Source organism: Pomacea canaliculata, linkage group LG7, assembly GCF_003073045.1.
Source record: "Pomacea canaliculata isolate SZHN2017 linkage group LG7, ASM307304v1, whole genome shotgun sequence".
NCBI lineage: Eukaryota > Metazoa > Mollusca > Gastropoda > Architaenioglossa > Ampullariidae > Pomacea > Pomacea canaliculata.
In genome coordinates, this window is record NC_037596.1 from 24,810,245 (window position 1) to 24,826,938 (window position 16,694).

Sequence of the window (16,694 nt, forward strand, 5' to 3'; positions counted from 1 at the left end):
CAAGTAGAAATCAACACTGTTTTTGTTGACTGAAATGCACACTGGTGCACCAGTCTCCAAAATTGTTAAAAACCATGGCTGTAGAATTGTGCTCATTCTCAAATGGATACTCACATGATTAGGATTATAATTGCACAAACTAAACAAAAGAAGAGTGTGTGATGATCAGGACCATAAAAACAAATGATTTGACTTTTATATTTTTTTTCTTTTTATGGCTATTACTTTCAAGATCAGAAGATATGAATATACTTGGTCAAACTTTTCATTCTACACCACATTTAGGGTTTTGATGATAGTTCAACAACACTTGATGAAACGTTACTTCATATAAAATTACTGAAACTATTTATACACTGAAAACTTATTTATACCAGGTTCTGAAGTGGTCGAGTGTAATCCTGCATAGTGTGATAGGCCTTCATGCAGGGATGTACACAGAGGCCTTCTTACACTGCTGGCACTCCCATTTAGTGCGTTGGGTCCTTTTCCTCCGATATTTGGAATCTGTACCTTCTGCCTTTAGCCTCGCGTAACAAACACAACAATATCTTCTGACTTTAAGAGGAACAAGAAAATGTGACAAATGCTTCCCCTGTAGGCGTAGTTGTTGAGGATCCTGAGGTACTGCAGCTCCTGTTGGTTGTTCCAAATCGCTTTTTGGCATGGTCACCAAATCTTCACCAACAGAAATCATAAAATCTTCAAGACACATACCTGGTTTACCAATAATTTTTCTGACCTTTAGGTACAGACAGTGGGCTTGCACCATGGTGAGAGTCAGCATATGGAAGGCAAGTTTCTTCCACCATTTTGTGGTCTTCCTGTAGAAAGCGTTGTAGGAAATCATATGATCGTTAAGGTCCACCCCGCCCATGTTTTTGTGGTAATCCACAATAGCTGTGGGCCTCTTCTTTACACTGGTACAGGTATTCACAGCAACCATCTGAGGTCTGTGAATGGTGGACAGGACTGCCACATCTGTTTTGTCTTTCCATCGCAACACCACAGTGTTTTTGCAGCGCCTAAAATCAACACCCCCTGTGTCAAGCTTTGTGTTCATGAATTCTTTTGGCAGGCCTATTCTGTTGCTCAAAACAGTTCCGGTGAAGCCTGTGTTGCTGGAGGCCAAGTCCTCAGCAAGAGCAAGACTGGTGTAGTATGTGTCTGTGTAAAGGCAGTAGCCAAGGGACTTCAGGGGCCCCAAAAGACGCTGAACAACATCATACGGCCTATTGCTCAGTCCAGGCATACCGCACAATATTTCAAACCGCCAGACATACCCAGACTTGCTTTCGCAGAGATGGTACAATTTTATTCCCCACTTGACAGGCTTGTCTTTCATGTAGACCTTAAAGCTTAGTTTCCCCCTCCATGGACACAAGGCCTCGTCAATGATGATATGTTGCTCTGGGATGTATGTAGTCTGAAATAACTGGAACATTATGCAAGAGTTACACTGTTAGTTATATATTGTTTAAGGGGGCATGACACTTTTCTAATATAAAACAGTTTTTACTCATAAAGCAGTTCTTTTGAACGGTAATTATGCATTGCATAAGGTTATATGCAAGAATGATTTAATTTGGTATACAACAAACCATAAAATAATAATTACACTGACAACCAGTGGGTGTGGCATGTAGTTATCAACAATGCCGTATCACTTTTTTGTAACACAACTGTATCTAAGAAATGTATATGAAATAACAAGTGTACTGTAAAAGTATGTGTATTCTAACACATCAAAATTAAATAAACCAACTTTTTATTAGAAAAAAAAAAAAAAAACTTACATGGTTCAAATGGTTTATGAAAGGTCTCAATTTGTGAAGAGGGTCATAACCAGGTTGCCCTTTTGGCACTGCTGCAGAATCATCATTAAGATGAAAATTAGCTAGAATACTCAGAAATCTATCCCGCTTCATTATCCGAGAAGGAAATGTTGTCTGTACAAATGGACGTTTTGCCCAGTAATCACTGATTCTGGGCTTGTGAACAACAGACATGTGTACAATTATTGCGAGAAAATTATATACTTCGTGGATCCGAACAGTCTTCCAAGTATTTATCTTTGACCTCGCTGTAACACAAACATTAGATTTTTTAACCTTGTCTATCTTCTGTCTAGCGTATAAATTTGTCTGTGCCTTCATCATTTTGATCTGTTCCTTACTAATAAATAGACTATAGAAGTCAATGGGTTTACAATCTTCCCAGGGTGGAAGATTTAGTGGGCCCTGCAAACCTGGCCTGGCGATGAAATCTGGCTTCGTGGGAAAACCACGAAGGTTTTTACACCATTCATGGTTAAGATCGCCCTCTTCTAAAGCAGGCACATTCTCAGGAACGTTTTGTTCGACGAGACTTGGTGTTTCTGAGTCACAATAGTCTGAATCTTTGTCGATTTCTACATCATATTCCTCATCCTCGTCAATTACTTCGGTCATGTACTGGTCTGCTGATCGATTTCCGTTATTTAATTCTTCTTCATCTTCCTCTGAAGATGAATTCGCATCTACGTAAAAACATTCGTCTTCGTCTTTGTCGTCGTCTCCAACTTCCAGCTCCATTTCTTCGTCCGAATCGCTGAGGAACAACTCGCACATCTCTCGATACTTGCATTCTCGCGCCATTTTGCCAGAGGAAACGAAAGGCAGTGTGGGTAAACACCGGAACTTACTGTGTAACTTCCCTTACGTGCAAGGGAAATAATTGTGTTTAGAAATGCTGAAAGCTATCACTTCCCACCGACAGATATTTTACAGGACTACCTTTACCTCTTACATTAGGGCTTCAACAAAGCGATAATTTTAAGAGAAAAAGCTGCACAACTGTTGTTTATACCTGCGCACATCTTTCTCAGAACCACGACAAGTAAACATCGCTGGGGCGACGTCGTCAACATGATGCGGACGAATACATGTTATATTCAATCCAAGGAGGACTGACATTATCCCTGAACAAAAACAGTGGATGAAGATGTGAATCTAAGGCTGTACACCTTGACAGAAATTACATGGAGGTGTTACTGCGGAAGAAGAATAAAAGTAATTCCTAAATATGTAACCCGCCCTCATCTTTATCTGGGATTGAAAAGGTTAAAATGTGTGTCAATGTTTCATCTCCTACTCTCTCTTCTCAACCATACATCATTAATCTCGCTATCGTGTATGCTCCTCGGTGAATAATGTGTGTAGCTATAGTCGCAAGTGTGTATGCTTCATTGCATCTGTGTGTGTGTGTATTTTTTAAGCAGTGCAAACAGCCAAGCCTATATCTCTTAGGTTTTCAAGCCTAAAGTCAGTATGAAATGGAATATGGAGGTGGTGGATGAGAAACCACTGTCACAGCAGATGAAAGTAAAACTACAGTATGTTCATATCTATAGACTGGATTACGCGCAAGACAACCCAAGGCAACAACACCAGTATCCAGTGGACCTTCACCAAACAGCTAGAGGATGTGACATCAGTCTTCTATCTCATCGGCAACTCCCAATCGAACTTCAAGGAGAGAACATTTTGGAAACAGACCGCTTCACGCATCTGGTGAGCATTGTCAACAAGGACGGTGGAGCAGACAATGACATCAAAAGCCTCATCAGCAAAGTCAGGCATGCTTTCAACAGCCTACACCCCATCTGGAACTCCCAAGCATTTTCCTTCAGCAGTAAGACCCGCATCTTTAACACCAATGTGAAGGCAGTCCTACTGTATGGTTCTGAAACCTGGAGACTGACAAACACCATCAACAACAATCTCCAGACCTTTACCAACTGATGCCTATGCCATATTCCATATAAGGTGGCCTGAAAAAATCTCTAACACCAGCCTGTGGAAAAGAACCAACCAGAATGCCACTAACCAAAACATCAAAAAAGAGCAAATAGGGCTGAATAGGACACATACTACGCAAACCAGCTAACACCATTGGAAAGCAGGCACTTGACTGGAACCCTCAGGGGAAGAGGAGAGTTGGGAGACCAAAGAAGACTTGGAAAAGAACAGGAGAGAGAGATAAGCAAAGGACATCGGAACCACATGGACCCAACTGAAGGGGGCTGCCCAAAACCGGGTCCGCTGGCGAGGGGTTGTTATGGCCCCATGCTCCTCAAAGGAACAACAACAAATAAACTAAACTCATATCTAGCATCAAGACTGAATGGTATCTTGCAGACACTGTATGTTTCTATATTGTGCTCATTATCCATGTAATCCATCTCTATAAGCTGCAAGTGACCTTTATTAGATTCACGGCAGAAACTGGTGCCTTATTATTTCATGTTTCTGACAGACATGACACCTGTGTATCTGAAATGTCAGGATGGCTTCAATCATACTTTTACATTGAGAAACAGGAGTGTCCACTATTACTAAATTTTCAATAAGTGTTGCTACCTATGAATTCCAATAGTGATGATCATTTCTCAAGCAGTATAAAATGCAAGGGATGCCACCTGCACTTTATTTAGAAAAACAAAAGTAAAAAAAAAAAGTTAGTGACTGATGACTGTGCTTCTATTTGTTCATTAATGCCAGCTTACGTAATGTATTGCATTGACTGGTAATTCTTTTCACTGTTGTTACGTCTCCTTGACATCTTTCTAAAATTCCAGTCACCCTCTCATGACTTGTAAAGGCCTCTGTTCCACAGTAATAGAAGAGTGAGAACCTCATCTTTTAAAAGAGATTCTTTTTAATGGGCTAAGGTTAGGTTAACATACATACGATTTAAAAATGGTGTATTTTACAAGCTTCACACACATACTGTTTCTTGCACATTGTGATTTTCAAGTGCAGAAGTGTACTAAATAAAGAAAATCAAAATACTTAGCTTATTTAAACTGATTCTTAATCCTCTGATTATCATTTAGATGCACCCGACCAGAATTTATGCATGTTAAGGTATGCAGGTAGAAATTCTATTAGGAGCCTGTGGTTTTCCACTTTTTTGGCAACCATCTTTTATTACTACTTCAGTTGAAATCAACACTTGAGAACTGCCACAATGATAAGTTGGTAACAGATTAATGTTTTGTGGTTCTACATTAGTCTTTAGTCTCCAAATATTGCTGAATAGAGGAAATGAACTTAGTAGCGGTAATGAACTGTGGACTTAAGTGCATGCACAGACCACAAGATGGTCATTCAATACTAGGGCATGCTACAAGAGAATATTTCCCTGGAATGTGCAAGTATTCCCCTTTTTTAAAAAGCAAACAGACAAAGAAAAGAACAAGTCAAATTAGCAAAGATCAAGATGTGTAAAAGAAAATTCTTATCCAAATCCTGCATGAGCACTCAATTTTTTAGTAATCTAATCAAAGAGAATTGGGTGTATGAAATAGAATTTTGAAAGATTTTTATTTAGGTTGGCACAGGTTATAGTTATTATCCAAGGACAATTTAGACCTCCAAGAAGCAATTTTGATGCCAGCAAATCAAGTAGAAATAAACATTGTTTTTGTTGACTAAAATGCACAATGCTGCACCACTCTCCAAAATTGTTAAAAACCATGGCTGTAGAATTGTGCTCATTGTCAAATGGGTACTCACATGATTAGGATTATAATTGCACAAACTAAACAAAAGAAGAGTGTGTGATGATCAGGACCATAAAAACAAATGATTTGACTTTTTTCTTTTTATCGCTATTACTTTCAAGATCACAAGAAAGGAATAAACTTGTCAAACTTTTCATTTTACACCACATTTAGGGTTTTGATAATAGTTCAACAACACTTGATGAAACGTAACTTCATATAGAATTATTGAAGCTATTTACTCACTGAGAACTTATTTATACCAGGTTCTGTAGGGGTCGAGTGTAATCCTGCATAGTGTGATAGGCCTTCATGCAGGGATGCACACAGAGAGCCTTCTTACACTGCTGGCACTCCCATTTAGTGCGTTTGGTCCTTTTCCTCCGATATTTGGAATCTGTACCTTCTGCCTTTAGCCTCGCGTAACAAACACAACAATTTTTTCTGCCTTTAAGAGGAACAAGAAAATGTGACAAATGGCTCCCCTGTATGCGAAGTTGTTGAGGATCCTGAGGTACTGCAGCTCCTGTTGGTTGATCCCCATCACTTTTTGGCACGGTCACCAAATCTTCACCTACAGAAATCATAAAATCTTCAAGACACATACCTGGTTTACCAATCATTTTTCTGACCTTTAGGTACAGACAATGGGCTTGCACCATGGTGAGAGTCAGCATATGGAAGGCAAGTTTCTTCCACCATTTTGTGGTCTTCCTGTAGAAAGCGTTGTAGGAAATCATATGATCGTTGAGGTCCACCCCGCCCATATTCTTGTGGTAATCCACAATAGCTGTGGGCCTCTTCTTTACACTGGTACGGGTATTCACAGCAACCATCTGAGGTCTGTGAATGGTGGACAGGACTGCCACATCCGTTTTGTCTTTCCACCGCAACACCACAGTGTTTTTGCAGCGCCTAAAATCAACACCCCCTGTGTCAAGCTTTGTGTTCATGAATTCTTTTGGCAGGCCTATTATGTTGCTCAAAACAGTTCCGGTGAAGCCTGTGTTGCTGGAGGCCAAGTCCTCAGCAAGAGCAAGACTGGTGTAGTACGTGTCCGTGTACAGGCAGTAGCCAAGCGACTTCAGGGGCCCCAAAAGACGCTGAACAACATCATAGGGCCTGTTGCTCAGTCCAGGCATACCGCACAATATTTCAAACTGCCAGACATACCCAGACTTGCTTTCGCAGAGATGGTACAATTTTATTCCCCACTTGACAGGCTTGTCTTTCATGTAGACCTTAAAGCTTAGTTTCCCCCTCCATGGACACAAGGCCTCGTCAATGATGATATGTTGCTCTGGGATGTATGTAGTCTGAAATAACTGGAACATTATGCAAGAGTTATACTGTTATTTATTATACTGCTTAAGGGGGCATGGCACTTTTCTGTTATAAAATAGATTTCACTCATAAAACAGTTCTTTTGAAAGGTAATTATGCATTGCATAAGGTTATATGCAAGAATGATTTAATTTGGTATACAACCAACCCTAAAATAATAATTACACTGACAACCAGTGGGTGTGGCATGTAGTTGTCAACAATACCGTATCACTTTTTCGTAACACAACTGTATCTAAGAACTGTATATGAAATAACAAGTGTACTGAAAAAGTATGTGTATTCTAACACATCAAAATTAAATAAACCAATTTTAAAAAAAACAAAAAAAACTTACATGGTTCAAATGGTTTATGAAAGGTCTCAATTTGTGAAGAGGGTCATAACCAGGTTGCCCTTTCGGAACTGCTGCAGAATCATCATTAAGATGAAAATTAGCTAGAATATCAAGAAACCTATCCCGCTTCATTATCCGAGAATGGAAATGTTGTCTGTACAAATGGACGTTTTGCCCAGTAATCACTGATTCTGGGCTTGTGAACAACAGACATGTGTACAATTATTGCGAGAAAATTATATACTTCGTGGATCTGAACACTCTTCCAAGTATTTATCTTTGACCTCGCTGGAACACAAACATTAGATTTTTTAACCTTGTCTATCTTCTGTCTAGCGTATAAATTTGTCTGTGCCTTCATCATTTTGATCTGTTCCTTATTAATAAAGAGCCTATAGAAATCAATTGGTTTACAATCTTCCCAGGGTGGAAGATTTAGTGGGCCCTGCAAACCTGGCGTGGCGATGAAATCTGGCTTCGTCGGAAAACCACGAAGGTTTTTACACCATTCATGGTTAAGATCGCCCTCTTCTAAAGAAGGCACATTCTCAGGCACGTTTTGTTCGACGAGACTTGGTGTTTCTGAGTCACAATGTTCTGAATCTTTGTCGATTTCTACATCATATTCGTCATCCTCGTCAATTACTTCGGTCATGTACTGGTCTGCTGATCGATTTCCGTAATTTAATTCTTCTTCATCTTCCTCTGAAGATGAATTCTCCTCTACGTATAAACATTCGTCTTTGTCGTCGTCGTCGTCGTCGTCTCCAACCTCCAGCTCCATTTCTTCGTCCGAATCGCTGAGGAATAACTCGCACATCTCTCGATACTTCCATTCTCGCGCCATTTTGCCAGAGGAAACGAAAGGCAGTGTGGGTAAACACCGGAACTTCCTGTTTACACTCCCCTTATGTGCAAAGGAAATAATTGTGCTCAGAAATGCTGAAAACCGTCACTCCCCACCGATAGATATGTTACAGGACTACCTTTACCTTTTACATTAGGGCTTCAACACAGCGGTTACTTTAAGAGAAAAAGCTGCACAACTGTTGTTTATACCTGCGCACATCTTTGCCAGAACAGTTAACAGTGTTGGTGGATGTAAACGCGCGAGGTTGTCAGCCCTTTATTTACACTTTTCAATAATTTAAATAAACTTTGCAATAATTGGACATTTCATCTCCATACAGCCCTTTCCACACTATTCACAGCTTAGTATATCATTTGGGTTGGCACCAAAAACAGGGTAATTAAGGGTACTTAGTATTTAACACAGACCTGTGTTACATATAATCCTTTTATGGCTTAACATCTAAACATCTTTATACAAAGCTTGGCTTTTTTACAGTTTTGTGACCTAATTCTGTTGCCTCTGAGTAAAAAAACAAGCAAAAATAATTTTTGCCTTAACTGTAAAGGCTGGCTGGTCTATAGATGTATCAAAAACACTGCTTTTGCTATTCCAGCCCTCAACTAAAACCACAAGGAAGATTTATTTTGGGTCACTAGGTTTTTTTTCCCTGTAAAAACTTTTCTCGATGTGACAAAAAAAGACACATTCATCTTACTACCATAATCATTAGAAATTCTTCATTCTTATTAACTAACAATCTATTAAACAACAATGCTCGGTGTTGTAATGCTTTTGTTTTTAAATTACTTGAATATTTTGGAATAATTGACAGTTTTCAAGGATTGTATGCCATTGGTATAATTCAGCACACAAAAATCATTCTGTTCTTGTTTTGATGGAGAGTTCACAGATGAGTTTTTAGTAATTGGTTCAAACAATTTTTGTTTTATCCTTAAGCTTTGTGAGTCAATAAGTGCACTGTTTCAACTTTTAAAGAACTACATCGGAATCCTGGCATTTTCTTGCTGTTTTAAGGATAACAGAGAAAATAAAAACCCACCCCAAAGTGGTTCCTAAGAAACTTTAAGTTGTTCTTTGTTCATTCAACATAAAAGCGATCAGAAGTAATGTATGAATATTCAGCATTGCTTACTTTTGCTGCGCTTCGTTTTTACTGCACAAAATGGTGGACGATGGGCAGCAAAAAAATTTACCTTTCTTGAACATCTAAAACGAGAACTCCCAAAGTATTAAAATCTTAGAATCTTTATTTGATAACATATTCTCTTCATCTTTCCTTGTCTTTTTTTTTTTTTTTTTTTGGTGGGGGGAGGGGATTAGGGCATTTGTGCTCATAGGGGCACATAGTTTATTTGATTCTCTCGAAGCGCAGCCGAATTTCCACAGTCGAACCGAGTTTTTTCAAAGGTTACCTGATTCTCTAAAAAATATCTGAGTGAAACAACTTGAAAAATGATTTAGGCGGGCTTGCTCACTTTCATGACACGTGTTTCTATAATTACAAGTATATAGATATGCACACATATAAGTAAAATATGTATGCACATTTCATAGAACAGAGGACACACAACTCATCATTTTATTATCACAGATCATATTTTGCAGAATTATACAAAGAGTAATAATAATAATTTTTTTTATTCAGTTTTTAGGGAGCCATCTGGCCCATATCAACATCAAATGCTATTGGTTACATACATATTAACCTTGGGTGGCTGTATATAATCATAAATTCTTTGTATGAAGGGTTTATAGTGTATAGTCAAATAATAAGAATAATCCGACAAGATTCTGACATTCACCCCCATACCTCATGTGATGCACATGGTTATACAGATCTCCTTTACAAACGTTTTTAAGTAAAGGACAACTCTAATGATTACTCTACTCTCTAGGTTCTTACACGTGTAATTTTTAATTTTAAAGGTACCCTTTATCCATATCAACCTCTTGTATTGTATGTTACATGCAGTGAATGTGGAAGGCTTCCTCTTGTATCTGATTCATATGTAAGAGTTATCCAATACTGGTGCAGAATACTAACATTGCCAAAACACAGGTCCCAAGACATATACAAGATAAGGCAGGCAGATCCCACTGGGCCTCCCAAGTTAGAATTTTATGTAACTATGGTTTTGGGTATGTGTTGGAATGCCAGACAGTTGGTAATCTCCCCTTATTCATCACAACTATAAAAGAAAGATTCAAGGATTGTTTTCTCCAAAAATGGCATGATTCAGTATCCTCTTCAGATTACTGCGATTACCATCCAGATTTAATTAGAGCAACATATATAAACAAGATATTACGATGTGAACACAGACGGGTCCTGTGTTGGCTGAGAAGTAATTGTTTACCCGTTAATCAGCTTAATGCAAACACCCGTCACCAAACTGGCAACAAACCTGAGTACGAGCAGTGTGATAGTCAAAGTGTGGAAGACCGATGCCATTTTTTGTTAATATGCCCTATACAAAGAGTGTGTGTGCGTGTAAAAGAGAGAGAGTATGTGTCAGAGGGACAGATGGGAGACAGTAAGAAAAAATATTAAGAAAAATAGAATAAGATGGAGACGGAGTGAAACTACATTTTGTTTTACATTATCACTTCTAGAATGTGACTTTAAAAAAAAAATCACATAACACTGTGTACTAACGTACGCGTATATGCTTGTACTCGAGACAAAAATAAAATGACCTGAGGTGTCGCAGGCATGAAAGGTAACCATGCTCATGAGGCTGAATAAGGTGTGGCAAGCAGTTAGGGGATACAATGTATATACACACTGATGAGCAGACGGACAGAGTACCATGGCTTGACAGAAAAGCAAGAAAAAAAATAGCTCACTTTGTTTATGATAATTTAAAGCACACATTTAATCATGTTTCATAATGCATATTTCAAACATATTATTGAGGAAAAATTTAGTTGTTTCCTCTAAAACAGACCTGGGCAAACGCCGGCCCGCGGGCCGGATCCGGCCCGCCTCCTCTCTCTGACCGGCCCGCCCGCTGGCCGCCCACCAGTAAATATACTATATATACAGTATTGGGTAAAACTGAGTTAACTATATTAGTCCGGCCCTCTAGAACCATCCCAGTTTATCATCCGGCCCTCTAGAACCATCCCAGTTTCTCATCCGGCCCCTTGGGAAAATTAATTGCCCACCCCTGCTCTAAAAGGTCAGGTGACTTGACATAATATTTGCGTGCAAGTCAGTAATAACCCAATAACCCACTAGCAATTTGGGATTGGGGATGAGGGGGTGAATTTGGGAATTAGTATTTAGTATAAGCTGCAGGTTGTCTACCTGTCGGGTAAACATGGTCGCTTCATTACCTGCGCATGGTGACGACAGCTCATGTTAATGTGACTGACGCGGCTGTGGAGCCAGCAAAGTGGATGTAAATACAGGATTAATTGTCACAAACGAGGTAAATACCCCCAACTGATGTTTGAACTATGGAGCTCGCCAGCTGGAGCAAGCGCCTGGGGATGTTGAGGACGGCAGGGTCATTACCAAGGGTCTTATGTAATCTTTCCAGGTCGCTGAGCTGACGCCAGTCGTGGACGCCAGGGTCAGGGTGGGGATGAAAGGTTTCGCACCTTCTGGTCACACTAAGCCGTGACTAAGGTGTCAGTGTCTTGATAAGAAAGGTCAGGGGTTATGGAAGCATCTCTACTAGCCATAAATCAAAGGAGATTAAAAAATGTGGCGGATAAAATACATCAAACAAAGAAAGCACTGTACAGTTTTGGGGGTTTTGTGTGTGTGTGGAGTTTTTATGTTTTTCCGACACCTATTATTTTTTTCAAAACCCTCCCACAGACTATGTAATATTGCACGCTTCCATTTTCTCTTGTGTAACTTTTTTTGAGAAGCGATTTTGTTTCTTCGATGCCATCCATAAAGCTATTGAGAACACTAAATAAATAAGAATAACAGAAAAGAAGACATGAGTTTGGGCGTTGGCGCCAGCGAACTTCAGTACTGATATCTGACAATCTTATGTCTAATTTACTCAGGAAGATTGGTGGTCCGGTAGCGCAGGTTGGCTGTGCTGGGTTCAGCTCTCGTACCGGGCATCTTGGTTTTTTCTATACATGTGGCATCTGTTTACAGGACTAGCTTCCTTTCCGTGATATAGTTTTAATGGCTAGCTCGGCAAAAAGCACCAATTTCTCATCCTTCGCTCATACAGATACTGTAGTAAAGTGTATATCTGTAAGCTTACTAAATGTTAACTTCTATTAGTTGTCCTGACTGTTATGCCAGACAGACGACATAGTCTGTAAATAGATGCTAGATATACCTTCAAATAATTTAGACTGATTGAAACATGCTTTAAACCATTTTTTTAAATCTTGACTTCAACAGCGTATATTATGATATGTTTTTGTTTGATTATGAGATTTATATCATGGGATGTCATGTTTGACTGTCTGAGATAGAGCACATACTGGAGGGGAAATGGCCTGAGGGTGGTAGAGGGGGTGGGAAGCAGGGCCGTGCTTAGGGGCAGGCGGACGAGGCATCTGCCTAGGGCCCCGCGCTTCAAGGGGCCCCGCGCTTTTGATTGATATGTGACTTTAGATCCCAACTAAAACCGTGTGATCGTGGCGTGAGGGCCCCGCACATGCCCTTTGCCTCGGGCCCCGCGGGGGCTAAGAACTGGCCTGGTGGGAAGGGTTGGGTTTTCAATGTAATATGGTCGAGTCAACCCTGGTCAAAGTGGGGTTTCAATTGCGTAATGTGGCGAACAGTGTCAAAAAAGAATGAAGACAGATTGAAAGGAAGTAGGGAATCCTGCTAAAAAGATTAAAAGAGGCACGAAAGCTTTCATCACAGGTGTGGACAACCTGGCATGGATTACATAAGTTCTCGGGACGTATTTGAGCGTCATTTCAATCTCTTGCTTTTGATTGGTTGTCCGTTTACCTTGCTGAATCCACCCGTGTCAAGGGAGGAAGAGTATAAAACCAAGTGCAGCCCACAGTGTTGTGATACCTACAAGGCGACACTTCCCGACTGTGGAATTTGACTTTCTCATTACAATCTTAACCACCCAAGAGATCAGTAAGTTATCTTCTTTTAATATTGGAATGTTTTTCAGTCTAGAACAAATTAAAACTAATTCTTTAAATGCAGAAGTGTTTCAGCATCCCAGCATTTACTGCTACTTTCTCATTGGTTTTTAAATGTTGATTTGACAGTATGTAAATCATCTTTCGCAGGTAGAATTTTCCTTATATTTCTTATTGAAGTGATTTTAATTTGAAAATGGTGTTCGTTCTTAGAAGACTATTTAGTCCGAAGAAACATTTGAATGATTGAAAATAAAATGACCAAGTGACGTAACCCTTTATAATTGTATTTGTGCTGCTTCTTCCATCTTTAATGAGTCTCTTTTACCAATTCCTTCCTTCTTTGTGCTTTCCGGTAAATTCATGTATGTATAAGTCTCTGTGCTTGCATGAGTGTGTCCGACTTGAGTGCCACTTTCTGAGAATTACTTTAATTATATAAGATTTTCACATCTTCTGACCACTGCTTATTTGTTTTGTTTTGTTTTGTTTTTTTTCTTCTGTCTCTTTCTGTGTCTTTGTCAACTGTTTTATTTGCATTTTTTTATTTAATTTCTCTCCCCCGCTCCTATCTGTTTCAACTATAGCTCTCTTTTCTGCCCTCATAATAATTTCGACAGCTATAATAAATAAATACTGTTATGTAAAGTTTTCATTTGCATTGAAGGGTTTTCTTTTCTCGATTTCTTGCCTGAACCCAATCATATCTTTTCATATCATATATTTTTGAAAACCAAACCATGTTAATATCGCCATTATTCCCCATTATTCGTTTTTTGTTTTGTTTTGTTTTGTTTTTTGTGAAACATGCTTTCACCAACGGATTAAAATATAAGCAATTTGGGGGAGGTTGACTGTTCAGACAGGTCCTAAGTGTTCTTTAGCTAGTCGCTTATTCTCACATTCATTGTCTTCAGTGGCGGAACATCAGGATCTGACTGTAGTTATGAATCAGAGTGAAAAGAAAGAAAAGGAACTCCACCTTGTCGTTGACTCTCTGTCGGGTTGTAAACACAAAAATTGTGGTTATAACGATAACCTTGTTGTTGACGATGAAAAAGGTAACGATCAGAATATTACAATCGAATGTGAAGACGTTGGTAACAAAACGTTGAATACTTGGGAAGAGGGGATCATAATAATTTTGAAAGCTGTAGTCGAAAGAAAAATTGAAGCTTAAAGTATTCAAGTGACATGAAGCGTTTTCCTCAGCCGATTTCTTGTCTAAACCCAATGATATCTATTTAAAAATTGTTTTAACCCCGTCCTCCATTACTCATTTCCTTTTTGTGTAAAAATCTTATGATAAGTTTGGAAGAGTGTTGCTCAGAAAGCCATTTAGTTTAACTTAAAGGAGCATAAAGATCTGACGGTGTTCACACAGGTCATAGGTGTTGTTCAGATAGTTACCTCTGTAATTTTTTTTTTTCAGTGTCGGAACACCAGCATCTGAAGGCAGTTATGATGCAGACTGATACGACGGAAGAGAAGCCTCAGTTGATCGCTAACTTTCTGTCTGTTTTTAACGACAGTAGTTTCGATTCTAAGGATAAAATTGCTTTTGAGGATGAAAACAACATTATGGTACACACTGATGAGACGGAAGAAGAACCTCATTTGGTCTCTAACTTTCTGTCGTTTTATAAGGATAAAATTGCTTTCGGGGATGAAAACAACATCATGATGCAGACTGGTTTGACGGAAGAAGAACCTCATTTGGTCGCTAACTTTCCATCGTTTTATAAGAATAAAATTGCTGTCGAGGATGGAAAGAACAGTATGGTGCAGAATGTTTCAACGGAAGAGGAGCCTCATTTTATGGCTAACTTTCTGTCGTTTTTTAAGGAGAACATTGCTGTTGGGGATGAAAACATTATTATGGTTCACACTGATGAGACGGGAGAGGAACCTCATTATATCGCTAACTTTCTGTCGTTCTTTAACGAGAGAAGTTGCGATTCTGAGGATAAAAATGCTGGTCAGGATGATGCTGGTGGGAAAGTTGAACACCGGGATCGATGCTTTCGCTTGTATGATAAAGTATGGCGACCACAACAAAAACAAGTTATTGACAAAGGCAGGGGCGATATCGTACCTTAAAGAAATCTGATCACAGAGAGATGGAAAAACTATTATCTGACTTCAAAAGAAAGCTTCATAGAATGAGCAAGTGAGACCCGTTGGTGCAGAGACATTTTTTCTATGAAAATACTTTCGTAAAGATTTAAAACAAGCTTTATCCAACAGCTGGAATATTTACATAGCTTTATAGAAAGAAAACTTTTTTACTTCTTGTCTTTTTTTAAAATTTAATAATATTTTTTATGTTTATGTGATTTGTTACTTCATATTCATTATGCTTATGTTGATTTGATTCTGTTGTTTTCTTAAATATCTATGTTTTCGTATAGCTAGTTCCTTAATTTTATGTACATATCATGAGGAATCGGAGGTGCTAAAAGTTTTCTACACAACTCAAATACTAGTTCTTGTATACTTCTCAAATATCAGTTATTAAATATTGTTTAAAGAAGAAGGTTTTGTTTTTTAATTCTTTCTCATGCTTTTTATATTTAATAGCATAATAGGGGATTGTGTGCACATGTGTGTGTTAGAATTAGTGCTTGAGTTTATTTTTTTTTTTAAAAACACAAAGTAACTCGATGAAAGAGAAGCGTGTCTTTGATGTGTGTCCTTTTTTTTGTCCATTGGTACTATCTAGTTCTCTGCTAGGTCTTTGAGTAAAGGATGAATAGTTTATTAGTTATAAGCTCTTTTCTCCGATTGGCTGTCGCTCCTCGCATTGTCCACTTCTCGGTCCACACAAAGAACTCCCGCCTTACTGTCAGCACGGCACTGGGGGGCTGCAGCCCCTCTCTCTAGGGACCTCACGCCGGTGAGTTCTCACCCCAGGCCTATTGTCTATCAGGGTGAACACGGCTCACAGACTGACGAGTGAGAGGGAGAGAGAGAGGAGGGGGGATGCTACACGTGGGTCCGCGAGAAGGGGGCACGGACTCAGTGAAGCGGAAAACCTAGCTGAGTAAAGTCTTATCGATAGACACCTATTCTTTACTATCATACATTGATATTTTAGACTCAAACGTGTTTAAAAATGCATCAGTATTTTAATTATAGTTTTGCCTTTAAAAGAGCATATTTTTTATTTTTATATTTGTCTTTCTTTCTTCACTACAAAGAACTGACAGCCACTGCGAGACATGCTTTTGCGAAGTGATCTGCAAGTCCATAATAATTTCAAACGATCGAGCTGGTATTCGTTCGCTTCCTTTCTAGAAGGTGGCCAATCTATTCAAATATAAAATGTAAAATACGTTTGTCATATATTCATATAGGGCTAGAGTAGAAAAACATAACTTTTGCTTATTCTGTTATTCCCGTAAAGTGGAAAGTGTGGACATTCTTGTTTTCTGTCTGATTTCCTATTTTTTATTTTTTGTGTTTGTTTCTTTTTGCTATATTAGTCTAGCTTGTCTCTCAACATAAAA

General features: G+C 38.9%; 3 protein-coding genes across 3 annotated transcripts; 1 reads left to right on the top strand and 2 right to left on the bottom strand.

Annotated features, from left to right (window-relative positions):
* Positions 1-421: 421 nt before the first annotated feature.
* On the bottom strand, positions 422-3,528 carry LOC112567554 (piggyBac transposable element-derived protein 4-like). Its single transcript, XM_025244250.1, has 2 exons — positions 1,797-3,528; positions 422-1,435 (listed from the first exon to the last, which is right to left on the bottom strand). Exons 1-2 carry the CDS (start codon positions 2,634-2,636, stop codon positions 422-424), a joined length of 1,854 nt encoding a protein of 617 aa, XP_025100035.1. The 5' UTR covers positions 2,637-3,528.
* A 1,819-nt stretch (positions 3,529-5,347) lies between these two features.
* On the bottom strand, positions 5,348-7,382 carry LOC112569057 (piggyBac transposable element-derived protein 4-like). The gene is made up of 2 exons (XM_025246705.1): positions 7,227-7,382; positions 5,348-6,870 (listed from the first exon to the last, which is right to left on the bottom strand). The coding sequence occupies exons 1-2, from the start codon at positions 7,356-7,358 to the stop codon at positions 5,803-5,805; spliced, it is 1,200 nt and encodes a 399-aa protein (XP_025102490.1). The 5' UTR covers positions 7,359-7,382; the 3' UTR covers positions 5,348-5,802.
* Positions 7,383-13,166: 5,784 nt separating this feature from the next.
* On the top strand, positions 13,167-15,289 carry LOC112568940. Its single transcript, XM_025246517.1, has 3 exons — positions 13,167-13,177; positions 14,103-14,246; positions 14,618-15,289. Coding segments are annotated over exons 1-3 (813 nt in total). The 5' UTR covers positions 13,167-13,176; the 3' UTR covers positions 15,286-15,289.
* Positions 15,290-16,694: the final 1,405 nt, after the last annotated feature.